Source organism: Protopterus annectens, chromosome 2.part1 (genome assembly GCF_019279795.1).
Source record: "Protopterus annectens isolate FY-2018-M chromosome 2.part1, PAN1.0, whole genome shotgun sequence".
In the NCBI taxonomy this organism is placed as follows: domain Eukaryota; kingdom Metazoa; phylum Chordata; order Ceratodontiformes; family Protopteridae; genus Protopterus; species Protopterus annectens.
The window spans coordinates 365,972,173-365,991,751 of record NC_056729.1 but is presented as its reverse complement, the minus strand read 5'-3'; the positions used below and the strand labels follow the sequence as shown (position 1 = coordinate 365,991,751).

Here is a 19,579-nt window from a genome sequence, read left to right as displayed (position 1 = left end):
CTCTAATATCATAACATAATTAAGTAGGGGCTTGAATCCTGCAATTGCTGAGTGTGTGTGTGTGTGTGTGTGTGGGGGGGGGGGTTGAATCCTGCAATTGCTGAGTGTGTGTGTGTGTGTGTGGGGAGGTGTATGTTTGTGTGTGATTTCCTTTGAGAGTAGTGCCCTTTTTGGAGACTAGGAAAACACATTATAAGAGGTATATTCCTCTTTGCCAAGTCTGATGATGTCAGCATCCCACAAATACAGCAGCGGAAATGAAAACTCCCACTAATGCATATAGCATGTCGTGTTAATGCGTATCGCTCTAGTATTATAACATAGGTAGATAGGGGTTTGAATTTTGCAATTGCTGAGTATGTGTGGGGGTGTATGTTTGTGTGTGATTTCCTTTGAGAGGAGTGCCTTTTTTGGAGACTAGGAAAACACATTAAAAGAGGTATATTCCTCTTTGCCAAGTCTGATGATGTCAGCATCCCACAAATACAGCAGTGGAAACACAAACTCCCAGTAAAGCATATAGCATGTCGTGTTAATGCATATCTCTCTAGTATCATAGCATAGATAGGTAGGGGTTTGAATCCTGCAATTGGTGAGTGTGTATGACACTGTTGGTCAATGTGTTGTGGGTTTTGCTTTTACTACTGTATGACATATCAGTGAAACAACAGTATGTGAAATGCACACTTCAGGTATGTGTGTGGCAAATACATATATGTACATGTGATCTCACTTAGTTCATAGGTGTGAAGCCTGCTTTCTACATGAATACATCTGTTACCTTTGACAGATTGTGCTGCTGCTTCTCAGTCCTTAGGTCACATATGTATGTTTGTGACAAGGCCAGCCACTGTAGTGATCTGTGGCCTAGGTCATCTGTGTCACACACACCCATGACAGTTTCTATAGAATAGTGTGAGTGAGGCTACATGCCTGGGGTATATTTCAGACATGTTCAAACACAACAAAGTCTGTCAATAATTGACATTTATTACAGGTGTGCAACAACTACGTGGATATGTATACAGACCTCTTATTGTTTCTGTGATACACTGAGGGACATCAGAATACCTTTGGAAATGTGAATACCAAAGGACAGATGACATAACATGTGGCTGTATGTACACATCAGTACCCCTTCTACATGTCATAGGCTACTACCCATGTGGTACTGTCAGGATACTATGTTTAGTAAATATGGATGACTATGCTATAGTTGGCTTATAGCATTACAGCATGGGTTGGTCAACAGGTATCTGTCTGTATGATACCCTTGTGGAGGATAAATGTCTCATCCAGAGAATGCATTGTAGGCCACTGTATGCATTACCAGATGTGGACGGACATATCCCTACTATGTTTGCTTGTACCTAAGAGGGCCACACGCCAAACAGGAGTGGTCCCAGGAATAGGTGGCGGTCAATACCACTGTTTACTGGTATAGTATTGTAGCGGAAGGATCCAAATGCTACTGTTTTTCCTACATGTGTGTGTCAGTTGTCAAGACATCAACTAACGATTGGTTATAGTCAGGCTTCATAGGTTCATAGGTTCATAGGTTCATACTAGGCTATCTGCCCAAGGGCATTTATAAGCCTAGCCCATAGTTATGTGGCTTTCGCCACCCCTTTAGTTTGAATAAAAACTATGCCTATCATTTTTCTGTGCCTCTGTCAAGCAGTGACACTGAAGTAATCCCTGGGGTATATCTGCGATCTCCCATCCATTGGTCAAGATTCCTCTTGAACAAGGCCAGCGAGGTGCTCTGCCTCACATGTACCGGGATTTTGTTCCACAGCATAGGGAGTCTCTGGGTGATGAATCTGTCCCTCCAGCACGTTCTATTTATAACCGTGTCAAGGTTTAAGTCTCCGCCCTTGTGGTTCTGAGGGATCTAGATTTTTGAGGTGAAGCATATTCATCAAATCTGGGTTTGACATGGCCTTATATGTCAGGCACAGGTCACCTCTGAGCAAGCGGTATGAGACTGAATAAAGCTGGAGTTCTTTCAGTCGGGCAGCATAAGACATATTTTGAGACCCTTTATCCTTTTGGTGAGGAACTTTTGGGGCCTTTCAAGCTGCATCAGGTGTCTGGTCAGATACATTCGAACGGGCATTGTACTCAATCATAGGTCTAATGAGTGATGAGTACAGGGGACGATGACCTCCCTTGATCTAGATGTGAATCCCTTCATGATCAGGTGGGCGATATAGAAGGTTTTCCTAACTACTTTAGCAACATGAGTGTCAAACGAAGACTACTGTCAACTTGGGTCCCCAGATCCCTGATGACTTTTCTGTGCTCAGTGGATTGTCACCTATATGGTAGCTAGGGGTAACCTTGTTTTTCCCGAAGGGTATGACTATGCATTTTTGGCGTTAACTTCAGGCCATGGCTCTGGCACCAGTTATCCATTTCTGTGAGGCCCTTCTGGAGGATATCTGTGTCAGATGTGTTTTCGACTATGGCGCCCAGTTTGCAGTCATCTGCAAACTTTGTCAGCCATAACCCTCCTGTGTTTGCTTGTACTTCAGAAAAGTAGATGCCGAACAAGAGTGGACCCAGGACTGAGCCCTGTGGGACACCACTTGTGACAGGCTTTGAGTCTGACATGGCTCCAGCAACTCTGACCCTGTGGGTTCTGTCGCTAGCCAGTTTGCAACCCATCTTGTGATGTATGGGTTTACATTCAAGCTGATGAGTTTTCGATGATACCTGAGTGGGGTATTGTGTCAAGGCCTTTGCCAGGTCGAGGTAGGCTGTATGGACTGCCTTTCCTCATCAATGGCCTTGGTGACTGTCTCGAAAAAGTCAACCAAGTTTAAGAGGCAGGATCTGCCTTTGACAAAGCCAAACTGGGTTGGATCCAAAGTCTGCAAGTTCCCTATGTCTTTATTTATGAGTTCCATTATGATCCTCTCCATGGCTTTGCAGATAAGGCTTGTCAAGCTAATGGGCGGTAATTTCCAGGGTCTGTGGAGGCACGCCCTTATGAAGTGGGACCACAGTCGCGTCGCCACTCCTTGGGTACTTATCCTGAGGTGAGGCTAAGATTAAACAGCTGTCCTAACTGTGGGTTTAATTCCTCGTTGAGTTCATGAAGCACACAGCCGGGGACACCATCCGTCCCATGGATGCTGTGTTTTTTGCCTTGTTGAGGGGAGTTCTCACCTGGGCGTGGGAGATGTTTGGGGGGCTACAATCCTCTGGAATAGATATCTCTCCTTTTGGGGGGGAGAAGTTTGCACTGAACCTGTCAGCCAGTATGTTAGCAATGTGTGTAGGTTCAGTAATTTTCACATCATTTTGAACTAATTCTGAGCATATCTGGGAGTTTCCTCCTATGTTTCTAACATAGCTAAAGAAGGCCTTATGATTGTCTTTAGAGTCCTTGGCGATTTTTCTCTCACAATTTGCCTTGGATGATTTTATGAGAGCTCTTAGTTTTTTACTTATAATGATCAAAGGTGTCTTACCTTTCAAGGATTTTGCTCTATCTTGTAGTAGCTTCCTCCTTTTGTTGTAGAGCTTGTTTATGGCTGGGGTCCACCAGACTGGACGCTTGCCTTTGGTACAGAGAGTCTTAGTTTTGTTTGGGATTGCCTGATCCATGCAGTCCTGTAGGTGCTGGTAGAAGGCATTTGTAAGTGATTCAGCGGTTTGAGTAATGTTTACCACTGGCTCAGGGGCCTTAAAGGAGACCACACTAGTTTTAGAAGTGTGAAATCGGCTTTTGAGAAGTTTTTCACTGTGGTCTTTTTGTTTCAGGTGGGGCGGATGAGGACCTCCAGCGAGATTAGTTTATGATCTGATCTCACCAGTGAGGGTATACTTCGGTGTTGAACATTTTGATCCCATGTTCGTGATGATGAGATCAAGTATGTTTTCACCTCTTGTGGGGATGGTGACTAGTTGTTCCATGGCATTTGAGTTTATGAACTCCAGGAATCTTTGGGTTAGAGTGTTCGGGCTTGAGTAGTGTTCCCAGTCTATATTAGGGTAGTTGAAGTCACCTAGTATGATGGTGTTTGGAGATACATTTATCCCTCCAATGTTTTCAGGAAGGCCATGTGAGGTTCCTGAGTTTGAGAGGGTGGCCTGTAACATGCTACAAATTGCAGAGCAGTCTTGCCTATGGTTAATTGCACCTGGATGGTCTCAGATGCATCGTGCGTTGCCACCAACCTTGAGGTGTGGGTGTCCTTTATGAATATGGACACCCCCCCTCCTTTCTTGGTGTTGTCCGGATTTTGGGGCCGGAACGTATGATATGAGGTGAAACCTGTTAGTGCTGGGGTGCTCTCAGGAGCCTTGAACCAGGTTTCTGTCACAGCACAGACATCGATGTTCTCCTACACTGCTATTAAGTCACCCTATTGTTGCTGTTGAAGTTGTGTATACTACCAGAATGCAAACGAATGACCAGTATTAATAGTATCACCTACAGCATAGTGTCAAACCATGTCATACACACATGTGTACCCAAGTTAAAACATATGTGTAGTAAAATGCATACTGGCCAGCAATAGAAACTATGAAGTTTTAACACTGTGTAAAACAGGGCATGTCACCCTTCCCATGTGTCCACTATGCACGTACATGCAGACTGTGCACCTCCGCCATGTTTACAAATGTACACCTGCAAATCTGTACAGTACACATCACACACTCACTGTCCACTCACCAACACATGGTGCCAGAACTACACACATCAGCCAAGTGGCACATGGGCGGACAATCCATTTTTGTAATTAACACTTGTGTAAACAATACTACATTGATAATCATAGCTTTAATGCATCATGCCTGCTCAGATATACCTACAAGGATATCATTACACTTTACTGTTGACAACATGCTAACATTGCTACACTGCTATTAAGTCACCCTATGCATCAGCACCATGTTAGCCTGTTCCTGCATCAATGTTACAGATGACAGGAGGTGGCACAGTTTCATCATATGCACAGGGTGTGTTGTTGGTTTGCCAGAGGCCCGACATTGACCCATCCAATCGACATATATATGTGTGTGTGTGTGTGTGTGTGTGTGTGTGTGTGTGTGTGTGAGGGACAACAGTACAACATGGGTCAATGTTGATGTAATGTATGTGTATATGTGTTAGCCCTAGGTGTTTGGTTTATGTGTGTGTGTCTGCATGCACACAGTTCCACCATGTGGCTGTCAAATAAGGGAGATTGTGGGACAGCCACAGACTGTACCTGCCAGGCTGTACAGATCACTGTCTCTGGGCACGGACACAGTACCTGTGCCTGGCAGGGGTGTCACGGACAGTATCGCGTACTAAGCCAGACTGGGTACTATCATCAGAGGCAGAGGGATGTCGACTGGACCCATGTCCCTACTGGGACTGGCCAGAGCCACGTGCATGTGGTCTTCTAGGACGGTCTATTAACAGCCAAGCCCCAACATTGCTGGGGCTGGTACTACCACTACGGGAGCGGCTGTGACTTTTGTGTCGTCTGCGACGACTGCCAGCTGATGATGTTGCTGGCATACATCCACATCGACATCTCAGCTGTCCTGCACTATCCTGGCACCCCCAACGTCTATCAATGACCTCGGTGTAATTACAGATGGCACCGGCAAGGTCACGGATACTGTCATTGATAGCGGTGTTATGGGCCCTCTGCACCCTTACTCCCTGTCTGGTGTACCGTTCCATACATGCCTGTGCCTGCATTACAGCCTGGAACATACCTGAGGTTGTAAGACCTGTGGGGGCACGTCTGCCAGGGGCATTATGACCAGCAGTGCTCCCACGAGAATCCCTGGACATCTGCCTATGAGGTACCGTTCCAGGAGTCTGGGTACGGCTGCTGTGAGGGGATGCATGTGCCATAGGCACCACACTATCCTGGTCAATGCCTACTGTATGCTGTCCCTCAACTAAGGCCATTGGTGATGAGGGATGTATTGGCAGTATGAATGTGCGCATAGATGGGGTGGAAAGCTGTGTAGTGTCGCTTGGCAGACCAACGACAGACATTGTAAAACCTGCCTGTGCCACAACACATGTATCATCATTTCCACTATTTGTGGCAGTGACTTCAGGTTCCCTGCTGCACTCAACCAACACAACCTCAGCACCTGTGAGAGGAAGACAAGAAACATACTTTACAATCTGTACATGATATTAGCAGACATGCACACATGCACACATGAACACATGCACACATGCACACATACACACATGCACACATGCACACATACACACATGCACACATGCACACATGAACACATGCACACATGAACACATAAACACATAAACACATGCACACATGCACACATGAACACATGAACACATGCACACATGAACACATGCACACATGCACACATGAACACATGCACACATGAACACAAACACATGAACACATGCACACATGTGCACAAATACACTACTCAGTAAAGTTGACACACACACACACACACACACACACACACACACACACACACACACACACACACACACACACACCAACAGCAATCCAGAATATACTCATTAGTGGTTGATGGTGGAGTACAGTATCCCAAGCCAAAGAATCCTATCACACGTGTCAGCATGCAGGATGTGTGTTGCTCAACAGCATGCAGTGCGAGTGTAGAGAGTCCTTGTTAATAACAGTATACATGTATTTGATGCATGTGTGTTGTTCAATGACTGACCTCACCCTGGAACACAATGTGTACATGGACACAACATTGCTGTGCAAGTATTAAATGCTTTCCAATGTCCTGTGCACCTACACTCATAGGTATATATACCATGTCCGGATGCACACAACTGTCAGGTGTATAGCAATGAATGTTATCTGTAGTACTGTAGTTACTGTAACTGGATGTAGTGTAGTACCATGAGCCATCATCAGGCATCATCATGTGGTCACTCAAGGCCACTAATGTGTGCCACACTGGCAACTATCGTGCTGTACCTGAACTGCAGTACTTAACCATTTTACAGGCAGTTGTTATATGGGTATGTAAGATGTTCAATAGGGAGCATTGCTTAACATGAATGTGTTGTGTGTTGAAGAGTGTCGCACCACCCCATGATAGGCCTCTACTCCTCAGGTATAGTATGTGTGCTGTGTGGATGACATTTGGGATACTAGAGTCTGACCTTACAGCAGGTGTCTAAATAGGCCATGTGTATCATATTAACACTGACTGCGTATGACAAAGTGCATGTGTATTGACTCTGCCTATACAATGTCCACTACAGTGTACCACAATTGGTTGGGATGCTCTGTTTATTGCATGTGTTTGAGGCAGCTGCTCATGTTACTGGAATGTGCATAGTCCCACAGAAAACATGCAGAGCATGCATTATGTGTAGGCGTTTTAGATGTGTATATGGCCTACAAATCACCTATGACATGCACATGTTATTTGCTATATTAAATGTAGAACACTCACCAGCATGGGTCTGCTGTCTTGCTGTCACACCAGAGGGACCTACAAGGATATCAGACAGTTTGTCAGTGTCAACAACTATGGCGTTGCTGCTGTGAGTTTGCAACTTTACAGTAGTACAACATGTGACAGTCACAGGCATACAGATTATGTTCCAAATTATCAGTATTGCACAACGCCAGGCTCCACATATTCTAAATACACAGTACACATCTGACATATGCATGTTCTAACAATTGAGTTAACAGTAGTCTACAAATATGCCATGTTACCTGCACACTCTGAGTCAACTTGATGAGTGACTCCGGCCTCCATAATGACACATGTCTGTTGTAGTGGTTGGCGAGGAGCCACCATGCTGAGGAGCAGCTCTTCCACTCTGGTGAGGGCCGGGTGTGATGCTGCACCACCAACTGTGGCAAGCTGTTGTCTGCGGACATCGGAGGCATGCTGCCGGACATGTCTGATTAAATCACTACAGTGATGGCGTACCTGCTCATAAGTCCGGTTATGCATGCCTATGTCATTAACCCGATGGACAACATCCTGCCACAGTGCAGTGCGCCCATGCTGGTCCTGGCTGGTTCTGGAGAACAGCAGGGTGTGATGTTGTAGTATGGCGTCTAGGAGTATTTCCTCATCTTCAGGGGAATATGCAGGTTTACGATTGTGAGACATGTCCCTGGAAGACAATAAAACAATAATTGTGAGCAAGTCATGTGGCCACTTAACATTCTAAAGTACAGACATCAATAAAATGCCATACATAGCAACCTATTGGCTGTCAGTAGATACACACTTTTAATACCACATATCAGTGCTCAGCCCACAACTGCCTGACAGTACCTGGCACATTCTATATATTAAACCATGTTCTGCACAACAACAAAGTGAAACCAGTATGTAAGACTATACAACAGTACATGGCACACTGTATGTGACACAATGCATCACTTAGCCACAGGAGGTATATATCAAGCTAATGTATGAAGAAAGATGTCATCCATTGCAATGAATGTAAAGTACAGTTACAGTATTACCAGTATACCACAGTAGTCTTTGATGCCAAAGCCCTGCCTAACATATGTGCACAGTTGTTGATATAGGTGGCATACTGCTGTACTAGACTATACATGTTGCTAGATACACACATATACCCTGTAACACAGACATGATTGAGGGCATGGTACAGGCATAATTACACACACATCAGACATATATACAACACACAAATATATGCCAATACAGATGAACTTTACCTGTGTACCATACAGTACTGTGTGTCACTACTTACAAAACCTTATGCCTGAGGTATGTAATCTGTGAGGACTACAGGGAAGACAGAAAACAGTGTTTCCAAGCAATGTGAACATACACCATACTGTACTGTTTAGGCCTACAGCTTCAGGTAGTACTACAGTTCATATGGGAGTTGGATTCACTAGCAGTACCACTCACTAAGCATACATGTATTGCTTTAGCCTACAATGGGACACCACAGTCGACAACAAGGGACTACGTCACACCGTATGCCATACTACTTTTTCTGCCTAGCAATAGCATACACATCTTTTGCTGGGATCACAGCTAGGACACAAACTACCATGACAGAAACAAATTCACACTGAGCTATCACACCTTTATAGACCTTGCACATATTCACCATCACACTCAGTCAACCTCACATAGCAATTATTGCACTAAGTACATGTGTGTGTGCTTCGTGTCATGGGTAGGTAATACGCTATTGTCCCTAGGGCCTACAACAGCCTAGCCATATGCTATCCTGGCCTTTGACACACATATAATTTAATTTCACTTGCCCCTGTCAACCAGAGCCACAGAGGTGATTCCCGGGGTGTATTTCCTATCTCCCAAACAATCATCAGGAGTACTTATGACAACTGCTAATGAGGAGCTTTGTTTGCTATTGATAGGTGGTTTGTTCCAGAGTATGGCATGTCTCTGAGTTAGGACTCTATCCCTCCAGCATGTGCTGTTTAGTGAGCTGACAAGGTATAGGGCCCTAGAGCGTGTATCTGGGAGGGATTGTAATATGTTTACATGGAGGATGTCCAACAGCTATGGGTGTGACATAGCTCAGTATGTTAGGCAGAGGTCACCTCTGGGTAGGCAGTATGGAACACAGTGTAGCTGTTGATTTGTGAGTCAGTCTGCATAGGGCATCTGTTTGAGGCCGGTATTACTCTTTGTGAGGTATGTGTGTGGCCTTTCCAGATGCTGTAGTTGGCATTGTACTCTCCAATGGGTTTTAAGTGTGATAAGTAGAGGGGAACACTGACCTATATTTCCCTAGATGACACACTTTTTGTCATGACATGTACCACGTAGACAGAGTACATGACCAGTGAGGCACTGTGATTATCAAAGGGGAGGCTACTGTCCACCTGTGTCCCATGTTCCATTATCACACCTTCAGTGTTAGGTAGACTACCACCTATGTGGTAGTTAATGGGTACAGTGTTCTGGCAAGAAGGGATGGCACTATAGTGTCAGCACTGAGCTTCAGTCCATACCTTGGTCGCCAGGCACCTGTCGCAGTAACTATGCCCCATGTCTCTCTTCCTCTATCGATATATATATATATATATATATATATATATATATCTATATACATATATATATATATATATATATATATATATATATATATATATATATGTCTATATATCTCTCTCTCTCTATATATATATATATATATATATATATATATATATATATATATATGCATATATCTACACATATATATATATATATATATATATATATATATATATATATATATATACATACACACACACACACACACACACATGCACACATACATATAAACATCCATTGCTGTACATATAGATGTACATATAGGCACATATACAGTCCACTATTCATGGTGGGAATATCACTTATGCAACAGTTGTGAGATATACAGTGATGTAATAGTATTGCACATTGTGCAGACTACATTGAAGGTGTCCTCAGCTCATGTAGCTTTAGCAGGCCCCACTGGCTGCAACACTGCAAAACTGACAGAGCATACCCACAGTGTTTAACCACCACATGTCATATACTAGCACTGCATGCTATTTTCTTTTCCAGACAGTACAACCTACATAGAAATATGCACATAACCTTGAACAACGTATATATGTACACCCTTCACAAACAGTTGCAGTATGTCCCTTGCCCTATGCACATGTACAGATACATAGAGATATGTACTGCTGCCACATATGGATGATTCACAGTATGTAGAGTACTCTTCATAAACATCTACTACATGCCAGCAACCCAGCATATACATATGTGTTACATACCTTTCATTTGTATTGCTGTGTTCCATTTGTTTTTAAAGGAAATGTATTTTTTTTTTAATTTATTTTTTTATTTTCTCTGTCTGTTGCTCCTTCTTTTTCTGTGTTTCTCTGTCTGTCTGTTTCTGTGTCTATGTCTGTGTCTCTGCCTCTGCTTCTGCCTCTGTCTCTGTCTCTCTCTCTCTTTCACTCTCTTTCTCTCTCTCTCTCTTGCTGCAATGAGATTATTGCATGTGTAGACAGCAAGTATAGCCTGCTTTTCTAGGTATCTGCACATGTGCATGTGATGGCCTCTGCACTAATTGGTGCCCACCATTTAGTAATTGCATGCAGCCTGCTGTGTGGTAATTGCACTACTCACTGTCATAGCAGCCCACTGCTATAAAATGCTAGGTTAGGTAGGTCTAGCCCTTTCAGCTTTCCAAAGTGGGGCCCATGCTTGTTTGCTGTGGACACCGTTGTGTCAGTCAGAAGGCTGGTATACTTCTTATCTCTGAAGCTAGGGTTGTAGCCAGTGATTTGCATGTTGTACTCAAACCTGAATGTTGCTGCTTCTAGTACACACTTGTCAGTGTAGAACTTTACTCACTCCTCCACATGCTTACACAAGATATATGGGAGTATGTACTTTCTTTTCTAATTAGACAATTAACTGATACTGTGTGGGGTTTGTAAAGTGCTACTGTAACATTATTTCCAGCTAGAATGGCTGGTTTTCATTTCACAGTCATGTCATGCAATTCCACAACAACTGCTGGTAAAGATCCACAGAACAAGACTTGTGTTATGACATTCTTATTTTCTCTTTACATTCACTCACTGTAATGCATGATATATTTACTACAGCACCAACATGTTGTAAATCTAATCTACTGTGGCCTAGTGGTACTTCATGCAGTCTAGTGTGTCCGGAGTTCGAGACTGACAGAGGTGTTTTATTTTGCTGCTCAGCAGAACAAGGGCCCTGCCATGCAGAGTGACTAAGGCCCTTTTAAGCAGTTGTAAGCTGGTTTGTGCAGGTTTGCGTGATGCTTAGCGATGCTTAGCTAAGTGCACACATGCGCACACTCACTCAAACCCGCTAACTACTGCTTAAAAGTGCGTACTCTTGCTAACCCCCACTCTAATTTCTTTGAAAGAAAAGAAAATGGGGAGATAGGAAAGTGGTGAAAAAGGGGGCACAAAGAGGGAAAGACAGTAGGAAAACAAGCCCGGGATGTGCAGGACGGGTGTAGGGAAGGTCCATGGCTGCCCATTTCTTTACCAGCAACAGCTGTGCATATGCAATAAATTTGGAGTGAAATTTGAAACCTTCCACCCCTGAGAGAGGGGTGAGGACAACAAAGTCTGTTGTACTGCCAGTTATAATTATCAGCTTACATGTCTAGCAGACGTGTGTGAAATGGGCAGCTATGTATTGGGCGTAATTTTTTTGTGGGAACAGATTGCCCTTTTTTTTTTCTTCAGGTGAGAGTGGAAAGTGAGGTAGAGGAAGTAGGTAGAGGAAGTAGGGCTGAGCACCGGAACTGCTGGTGCCAGGTGCAATCGCCAGCTGAGGAGGGACAGGTGGGTCCACTGGGACCGGCCTTCCCGTACGTTCTGTGATTAGGTGTGTTTAATTACAACATAAACAACAGCATTCCAAATTAGTTGTAACAGCATGCAGTAATATTCCCATTAACCCAACACACCAAGGTTCCAACAGTTGAATAGCAAGCATAACACATGCATATACTGAACAACAGTGGAAATTCCAACAGCATGCAGGGATGTTTGGTGGCAACAGGCCACCAAGATTGTGGTGTTTGAACAGTGCACATGCATCAAAGTAAATGCAGATATTTATAGAACAATAGGACATATATCCCAACAAATGTTTTGAGATTAGACATACCCATTGAGGTGTGGAATTGCATGGTTTATGCACATACAGTAGGGTGTAGAAAGAAACCTCAATTAACATCTTATAAGTACTTTTAGTCTACACTACATTCCTATTGACTGCAGGTGTACATCCCCTACATGTATTATTACACTTGGCAACATGCATTAGGTTGTGTAATGGGTTTGGCTAGTTCATTATATACCTGACCTATATCTGACATACTAACTGTCCAAGATGCAGATGTTACTGCTACATATTTATTTTATTTATATTTCTATATCTACATATCTGGATGTGTTCATGTGACATTTTCAGTTAAATTTCTACAGAACCCTACATTCCGTGCAGCACACTCACATTTCTGGGGAATACATTAACAAGCTACTCATGTGCCAGATTTACTTATGCATGCCAGCCATTAACTGACTGTTGAGGACTGTATATATGCTTCACAGCTACTGGCACTTCCATCATCCACTTTATATGGGACTGCCCAACTGTGGGTTGACAGCACTTATTACAACAGTACTATTTGTATAATGCAGGGGTAGAACAACATTTCAAAGTAAGTGACACAGACACACTCCAAGTATTATGCCTTTATTAATTACATTACACACTTTTCTACAGGCTCTCTCCTTTATTTGATATTACAGTGCATAAGGAAGACATATTCAAGACATATTATACCTTTATTAATAGGTAACAACACTCTTTTTCAGGCTCGCTCACTTATTTTATACGACAGTACATGCAGAGATATTATTCCGGTCTTATTTTACCTTTCTTCATGGGTTACTACACTCTTTTTCTGGCTCTCTGACTTATTTTATATAACAGTACATGCAGAGGAATTATTCAGGGCATTTTATGGCTATATTATTGGGCTACAACACTTTATTTCAGGCTCTCTTACCTTTTCATATAACAATACATGCAGAATAATTACTAACCTGCCTGGTGGCACATCCTTAGTAGCCTATCTGCATAGGTATGCTGATTTGCAGCATGGACACCTGCATCTGTGAAGTAAATGAGGGGATATTGAGACATACCTATCCATTATATAGACTAAATTAGCATGTCTTACATACTGCATTCCATGGCTACCTACTCAGTAGTAGGGCATCTTGCATCCCATGGGCCTCCTTTATCCATCAGTTCAGTAGGTCTTGCTTCCATCTCTTCAGGACTGCATGGTGGTGACGGAACTGCTCACCAGTCCGAGGAACACCTGTGGCACTAGTGAGATCATGAGCTAACCAGTTCCAAGCCTCTGCCTTGTACTCCATCCCTTGGAACTGGCCCTGCAGGAGTCTTGTCTCATGACGGTGGACAAGGAGCCAAACCATGTATTTTGACTCCTCGATGCCCCAGCGTTGCGCTCAAAACATGTACCCTCTCCAGCACCAGTCATTTTAACTGCAGATGTGAGCTACAATCAGTTATGGTGAGTATTCCCACCTATGGGGCTTAAATATGCCGCATTTCCCGCACTTTTTTGTGACTGGCCATTTTTGAAAATTCTCTGCTGACTGCAGACCTGCATAGCAATGGTTAATCTACCATTTTATAAGTATATGTATGTTAACAGTGGCAGTTTATCCTAAGTTTTTATGGCTTAGTGGTTCAGTACTTTGATTATGGTGCACAGTGTCCCGGGTTCGAACCTTGTCATTGCTTTTAATTTTACTACTGTCCAGACAGGCTAGGGGGTGTGGCTGTGTTTAGGCAACTTTGCTCTACGTTGCTCCACGTTGCCCGACGATGCACTGGTTGGCACAGCGCGCACCTCCACGCTAACCGATTGCACTGGGTAAAGCGCTATTTAGCTATGGGTAACTATATTGTGCTGGATAAAGCGCTGCGTAACTATGGGCAACTATATTGCACTGGGTAAAGCTCTGCTTAACTACGGGCAACTATATTGCGCTCGGTAAAGTGCTATTTAGCTATGGGCAAATATATTGCGCTGGGTAAAGCGCTGCTTAACTACAGGCAATTATATGTCAGGATCCTTTATAAATATACATTTTGTTCACTGATACATAGGCCATTTCAATGCTTTTTAGTAAAATTTTATTCATATATGTCAGGAATGATTTCATATACTAATTTAAAACATAAAATAGAAAGGGAGTGGTGGGACTCGAACCGTGAATGCCTCCTCTTTGTGCAAAGGCTCTACCACTACGCTATTGCTGTTTGGCTTAATTTGCATATACATTCCTTATTATGCTCTTCAATGTCGACATTGCTAACTGCAGCTAAGAAATGGACACACCCACGCAAACATGCGCAAATACGGGCAGCTATATCGGGAATTAGAAAAAAAATGAAAAGTTTTACTTTTTATAACTGTACTGAGGGTTTACAATGTGAGGGAATGTAGTGCTGGGTATGTAGACATTTGAGCGGACTCGCTCATGTGTGTTGACATTTCGCAATTCAGACACTTGCAGGGGAGTGGATCTTTGGACTGCTTGGCAGTCAGACATGCCCCCTGCCTTCCTGCATGGTCCGTGTTAGACTTGGAGTGGAGTCAGCGTGCCCTCATGAATATGCATGGCACGCTGACGTCCTACTGTTCAACTGCAGTTTCCGAGTAAGACTTACTTAGCCTTGCACATAGGATTTGTGAATCCAGGGGATATCTTTTCTTTCTTTTTTTTATTTTATTTCCTTTTCTTACACTCTTAGGTACCAGGACACTCACAGGCTCACACTTCTTTACTGACTAGGCATTTGGGCCTGTGTGCCTCAATGTGCTGCCATCCCCAAGATCCACAAAAATACAGTCACTATCTCAAGACTGACTGACTAGAAGAACCCATCAGAGAAAACCAGACTAGCTCAACTAAAACTGATTTACAATTCATTGGTAATCATTACTTACCTAGATGAATTGAAGGCAAGACCTGTAGATCCATTCAGCAAAACCTGGACTTCACCACTTGCAGTTCTTGCAAACTAAAAGAAAAATAAATACATAGGTTAGAATAGTACTGGTAACTGTTGTCATTTCCTCTCTGCTGCTCCACTCTGGGCATGGCTCTACTTCACTGATTGTTCATTGCTACTTCTGCCTCTAACATGTCTCTCTATAATTATAGACTTAATAACCTCTGAGAAATGACAGGAAGATATTACTCTAGATGCTGCATAAATTAAAAATGCAAGTGGCCAAGACAGCAAACAGACCAGAAAGAATTTGATTAAACTGGATATACATCAGGCAATTTTCTTGCAGTCTGAACTTTCTGTGAATTTTTGAATTTCATGTGGAAGAAAAGCTCCTTGAAATGAGGTGTCCAGCCTGGCATTATAGAAAAAAATCCCATGCGAAGGAGTCAGAAAAGATTTCAGAGTGTTCTCTTGGAACTCCAGCATATGCTGGAAATCCCTGACCAATAGATAAATTCTTGACTCTTTGTAAAAGATTCTGCAAATATAAGCAAATCATCTAAGTAAGGAAAAGTATGACTTCTTGCAGACTGCAATAGGCTGTCACATGAACTATATACTTTGTGAACACCCTTAGAGCAGTAGATAGCCCACTATATAGTGAAGATATGAGTCACCTGCCCTGCACCTCTAGCTGTCTGTAAAAGGTCATGATGATTTTTGTGTAAATTTCACATTAAACACTGACTAATTGTACGTAAATATGCAAATCTACAGCTCTGTAGGGTGACCTTCCTCCCAATTCTTCCTGTTATATCTATCACAGAAAACAGTTCATATTATTTCCACAGTTCTTAGTGTTGTGTCCCCAGCAACAGTATGCATAAATAAAACTCATTGTCCCCTCACCTTCTTGACATGCCTCTTGAGTCACTAAATGTAATTAAAGTCCTCTGAACCTTACACTAATGTTATGTATGTAGAAGTGATAGGTAACAGCTCATGTAATTAAAGTATCCAGACATCCTACTGGCATCATGTTCCTGATAGTGACAGTTAACAGTAAATGTAAGTCCAAATAAAGTCCCCTGACTCCTCCAATGATGTAATGTCTCCAGTAAGAGTATATGTAATTAAAGACCACCAGCTATCCATTGTCATGCTCCTGGTAGTGGTAGGAAGTAGTATATAAAATGAATTATTCCTTATTTTTCCACTAATGTCATGATCTTCATAGCTGTAGGTAGCAGTTAAAGCCTTTTGAGCCAACTTTTGGTGTCATGTCTCTGACAGTAGTAAGTAGCCGTATATGTAATTAAAGTACCATGACCCTTCCTATTGGTGCCATGTTCCTGGTAGTGGTAAGTAGAAGTACATGGAGTTAAAGCCCCATAGCACCACTATTGGTGTCAGGCTCTTAGCAGTGAGAGGTGGAAATGCATGTAATTAAAGCCCACTTGTCATTTTCTTGGTAGTGAAAGGTAGCTGTACCTGTAATTAAAGGTTCTTGCTTGGATTATAGGTATTATATTCCTAGTAGTGAACATGGTGAAATAATGGTGTTCATGTGTAGATTATACCCACTTCCACTATACCCCATACTAGATAGTGCTGAAACAAATCATTGAATGATTTCAGCTCTATTTTGAATTATTTGTGTTCACTATGCACTAGCTCTGCATTATCATGTTGTAACCAACACAGTCATTAATCATTTATGTGTGCAGCTCTGTATGATTCATTCCTCATTCCACCAATTCAATAAAAGACACAATTTTATGTCTTTGTTTATTTAGTTATATTTGCTTTTCAAAGTTAAACACTGAGCTAACTGGAACATTTTTATGCTAGCCCCAGTGAGTGCAAACATATGAGCACTTGACATGTGCAGAAGTAATACAATACATACAGTGAAGTTAATTATTTTGCATTTTAACTTTTGACAGGTGAAAGGTCATGCAGTCCATAGAAAATAAGTACAAGGTTTACTAAGCCTCACAAAACTGAAGAATTAAACTTGGCATTTTATTTGTAATTCATTCTTCCTTACTCACCAGGGATTAACCCTATTTTAATGTTACTTTATAATGTTCTCAGACGTTTCTAACCTCTGTACAAATTTAACTCTGTACTACTGTTCTCAACCTGTAAACATGTAAATATGTATTACATATTTTTGTCTATGTTGCAACTTAACTTTGCTTAGTTTTGCTATTTTATAGCTACAAGTTGTTTTACTGATACCTTTACAACTATGTATTGTATTTTGTTTTACATATCTTGTACTTTGTATTATGGAGCTTTTCTCCCTGGGCCCCCACTGAAAATGGGCCCTTTGAGTCCAGTGAACCTCCCCGGTCATTAAACTGGAAATAAATAATCAAATAAATAAACTTGGAGCTGTGTGTGTTTCTCTATGTGTAAGATGAAAACAAAAGTAGTATAAATATAGTAAATTGGTTAAAAGTATTATTTTGGAGAAACTATCAACAGTATTTTTAAAACAGTAATACTGAAAAAGGGAAAGAGAAAGAGAAAGAGAGAAAGGGTATTGGGGAAGTGGGGTGGATCTGTGGAAATGGATGCTATACTGCAACTGTACAGAATATTTGTTTACTGTAATTTTGAAGACATTGCAGATTGTGGGTCGGGGATGGGAAAGTAGAGACTAGATAATATTTGAAATGTTGAAGCAGGGGCACTTTGCACTTTTAGAAGATTTTTAAAATTTCATCTGCTTTCAGTATATGTGTGAATTGTTTTTAGGTTGGAAGGAAAGGATCCCCAAAATTGTGAAGCAATAAAAGGGAAGTTAAGATCTGCAATACATAACTTTGTGTTAGGTGTTTGAAGGTAAAGTCTTCAGGAAGGAATTTAATTAAGATGTTAGTATGATGAGCTGGGTGTTAGGTGGCCAGTTAGAAAGGGGAAGGATACCAGTCTTAGTTTATAAACCAGGGGATCTTTGTTTTACAGGCACGGATTTTACTTCTGGTAGATCAAAGCACAGGTGTTCTACTTTGTGGAGCAGGCTAATAAATCTGCAGACAATGTCATAATTTCACCCACAATTGGACAGTGGTTGTCATTTAATATTGGTAAGAAAGTTATCACATTCTTCTTGGTTTGTGAGTGAAATTAAAAGATAAAATAACATTTGAAACAAGTAACAGGGAAAATTATTGGGAACGCTGTGCTGAACAAATTAAACTGAATTTATTTAACATTGACACAACAAATAAATGTGTAGAAAAATACTTACAAAAGCGGACTGAGAAGATCAATGACGAAAAGTTTGAGGTTCCGCTAAATAAGGATTTCTTTGAGGAATAGATTACAATTCGTATAGTGGGACAAAAAGTGAAAGGGAAAAGTAAAAGAAACATATTAACACTTATTTATATATGGAACAGTTGTATTATAACAGGAAAGAACTTGGCTGAAAACTAAAGATAGTATTTACGATGAAATGAGGGAAAATAGGAAACCGTGCAAGATTTTGGTCAAAATTGAGTAAAATCAGAAGAAATGTTGAAAGTGGTTTAAGGGACAGATACTAAAATAATGGGGTTTGGTATCATGTTATAGTGGTATCATTTCAAATGTAGGATACTCCTTGATACAGGAAAAGTTACAGCTAAAATATTTCATGGATAATCCTGAATAGGAACATTGTGTAAAAAAACAAGGAAAAGCTGATTAGACAAGAGAAATTACAGCAAATACTGACAGGGATAGCAAGCTTATTAGATAACTGAAGGGTCATAAATCCCATGGTTTTAATGGTGTTGATAAGTTTTATGCTGATCAGAGATGGTAGCAGTTAACATTGCTGCCTCACAGCAAGAGGTTCTCTAGTTTGATTCCCGGCTGGTGTGCCATCTTTGGCAAGTCAACACTGTAAAACTCCACTGTTGATTGTTCTGTGGCCCGTTGTTTCTGCTGTGGCAACCCCAAATGGGAAAAGCCAAAGGGAGAAGAAGAAGATGAGATAATGGTACAGCATTTTAGACAATCACTA

General features: G+C 41.8%; 1 protein-coding gene across 1 annotated transcript in view; it reads right to left on the bottom strand.

The window, feature by feature from the left end:
- LOC122794068 (ADP-ribosyl cyclase/cyclic ADP-ribose hydrolase 1-like) overlaps nt 1–19,579 on the bottom strand; it is a 1,209,067-nt gene that overhangs the window by 95,529 nt on the left and 1,093,959 nt on the right. Inside the window, exon 4 of the mRNA XM_044062204.1 lies at nt 15,551–15,624. Within this exon, the coding sequence (XP_043918139.1) occupies nt 15,551–15,624 (74 nt within the window). The remainder of the gene's footprint in view (nt 1–15,550; nt 15,625–19,579) is intronic.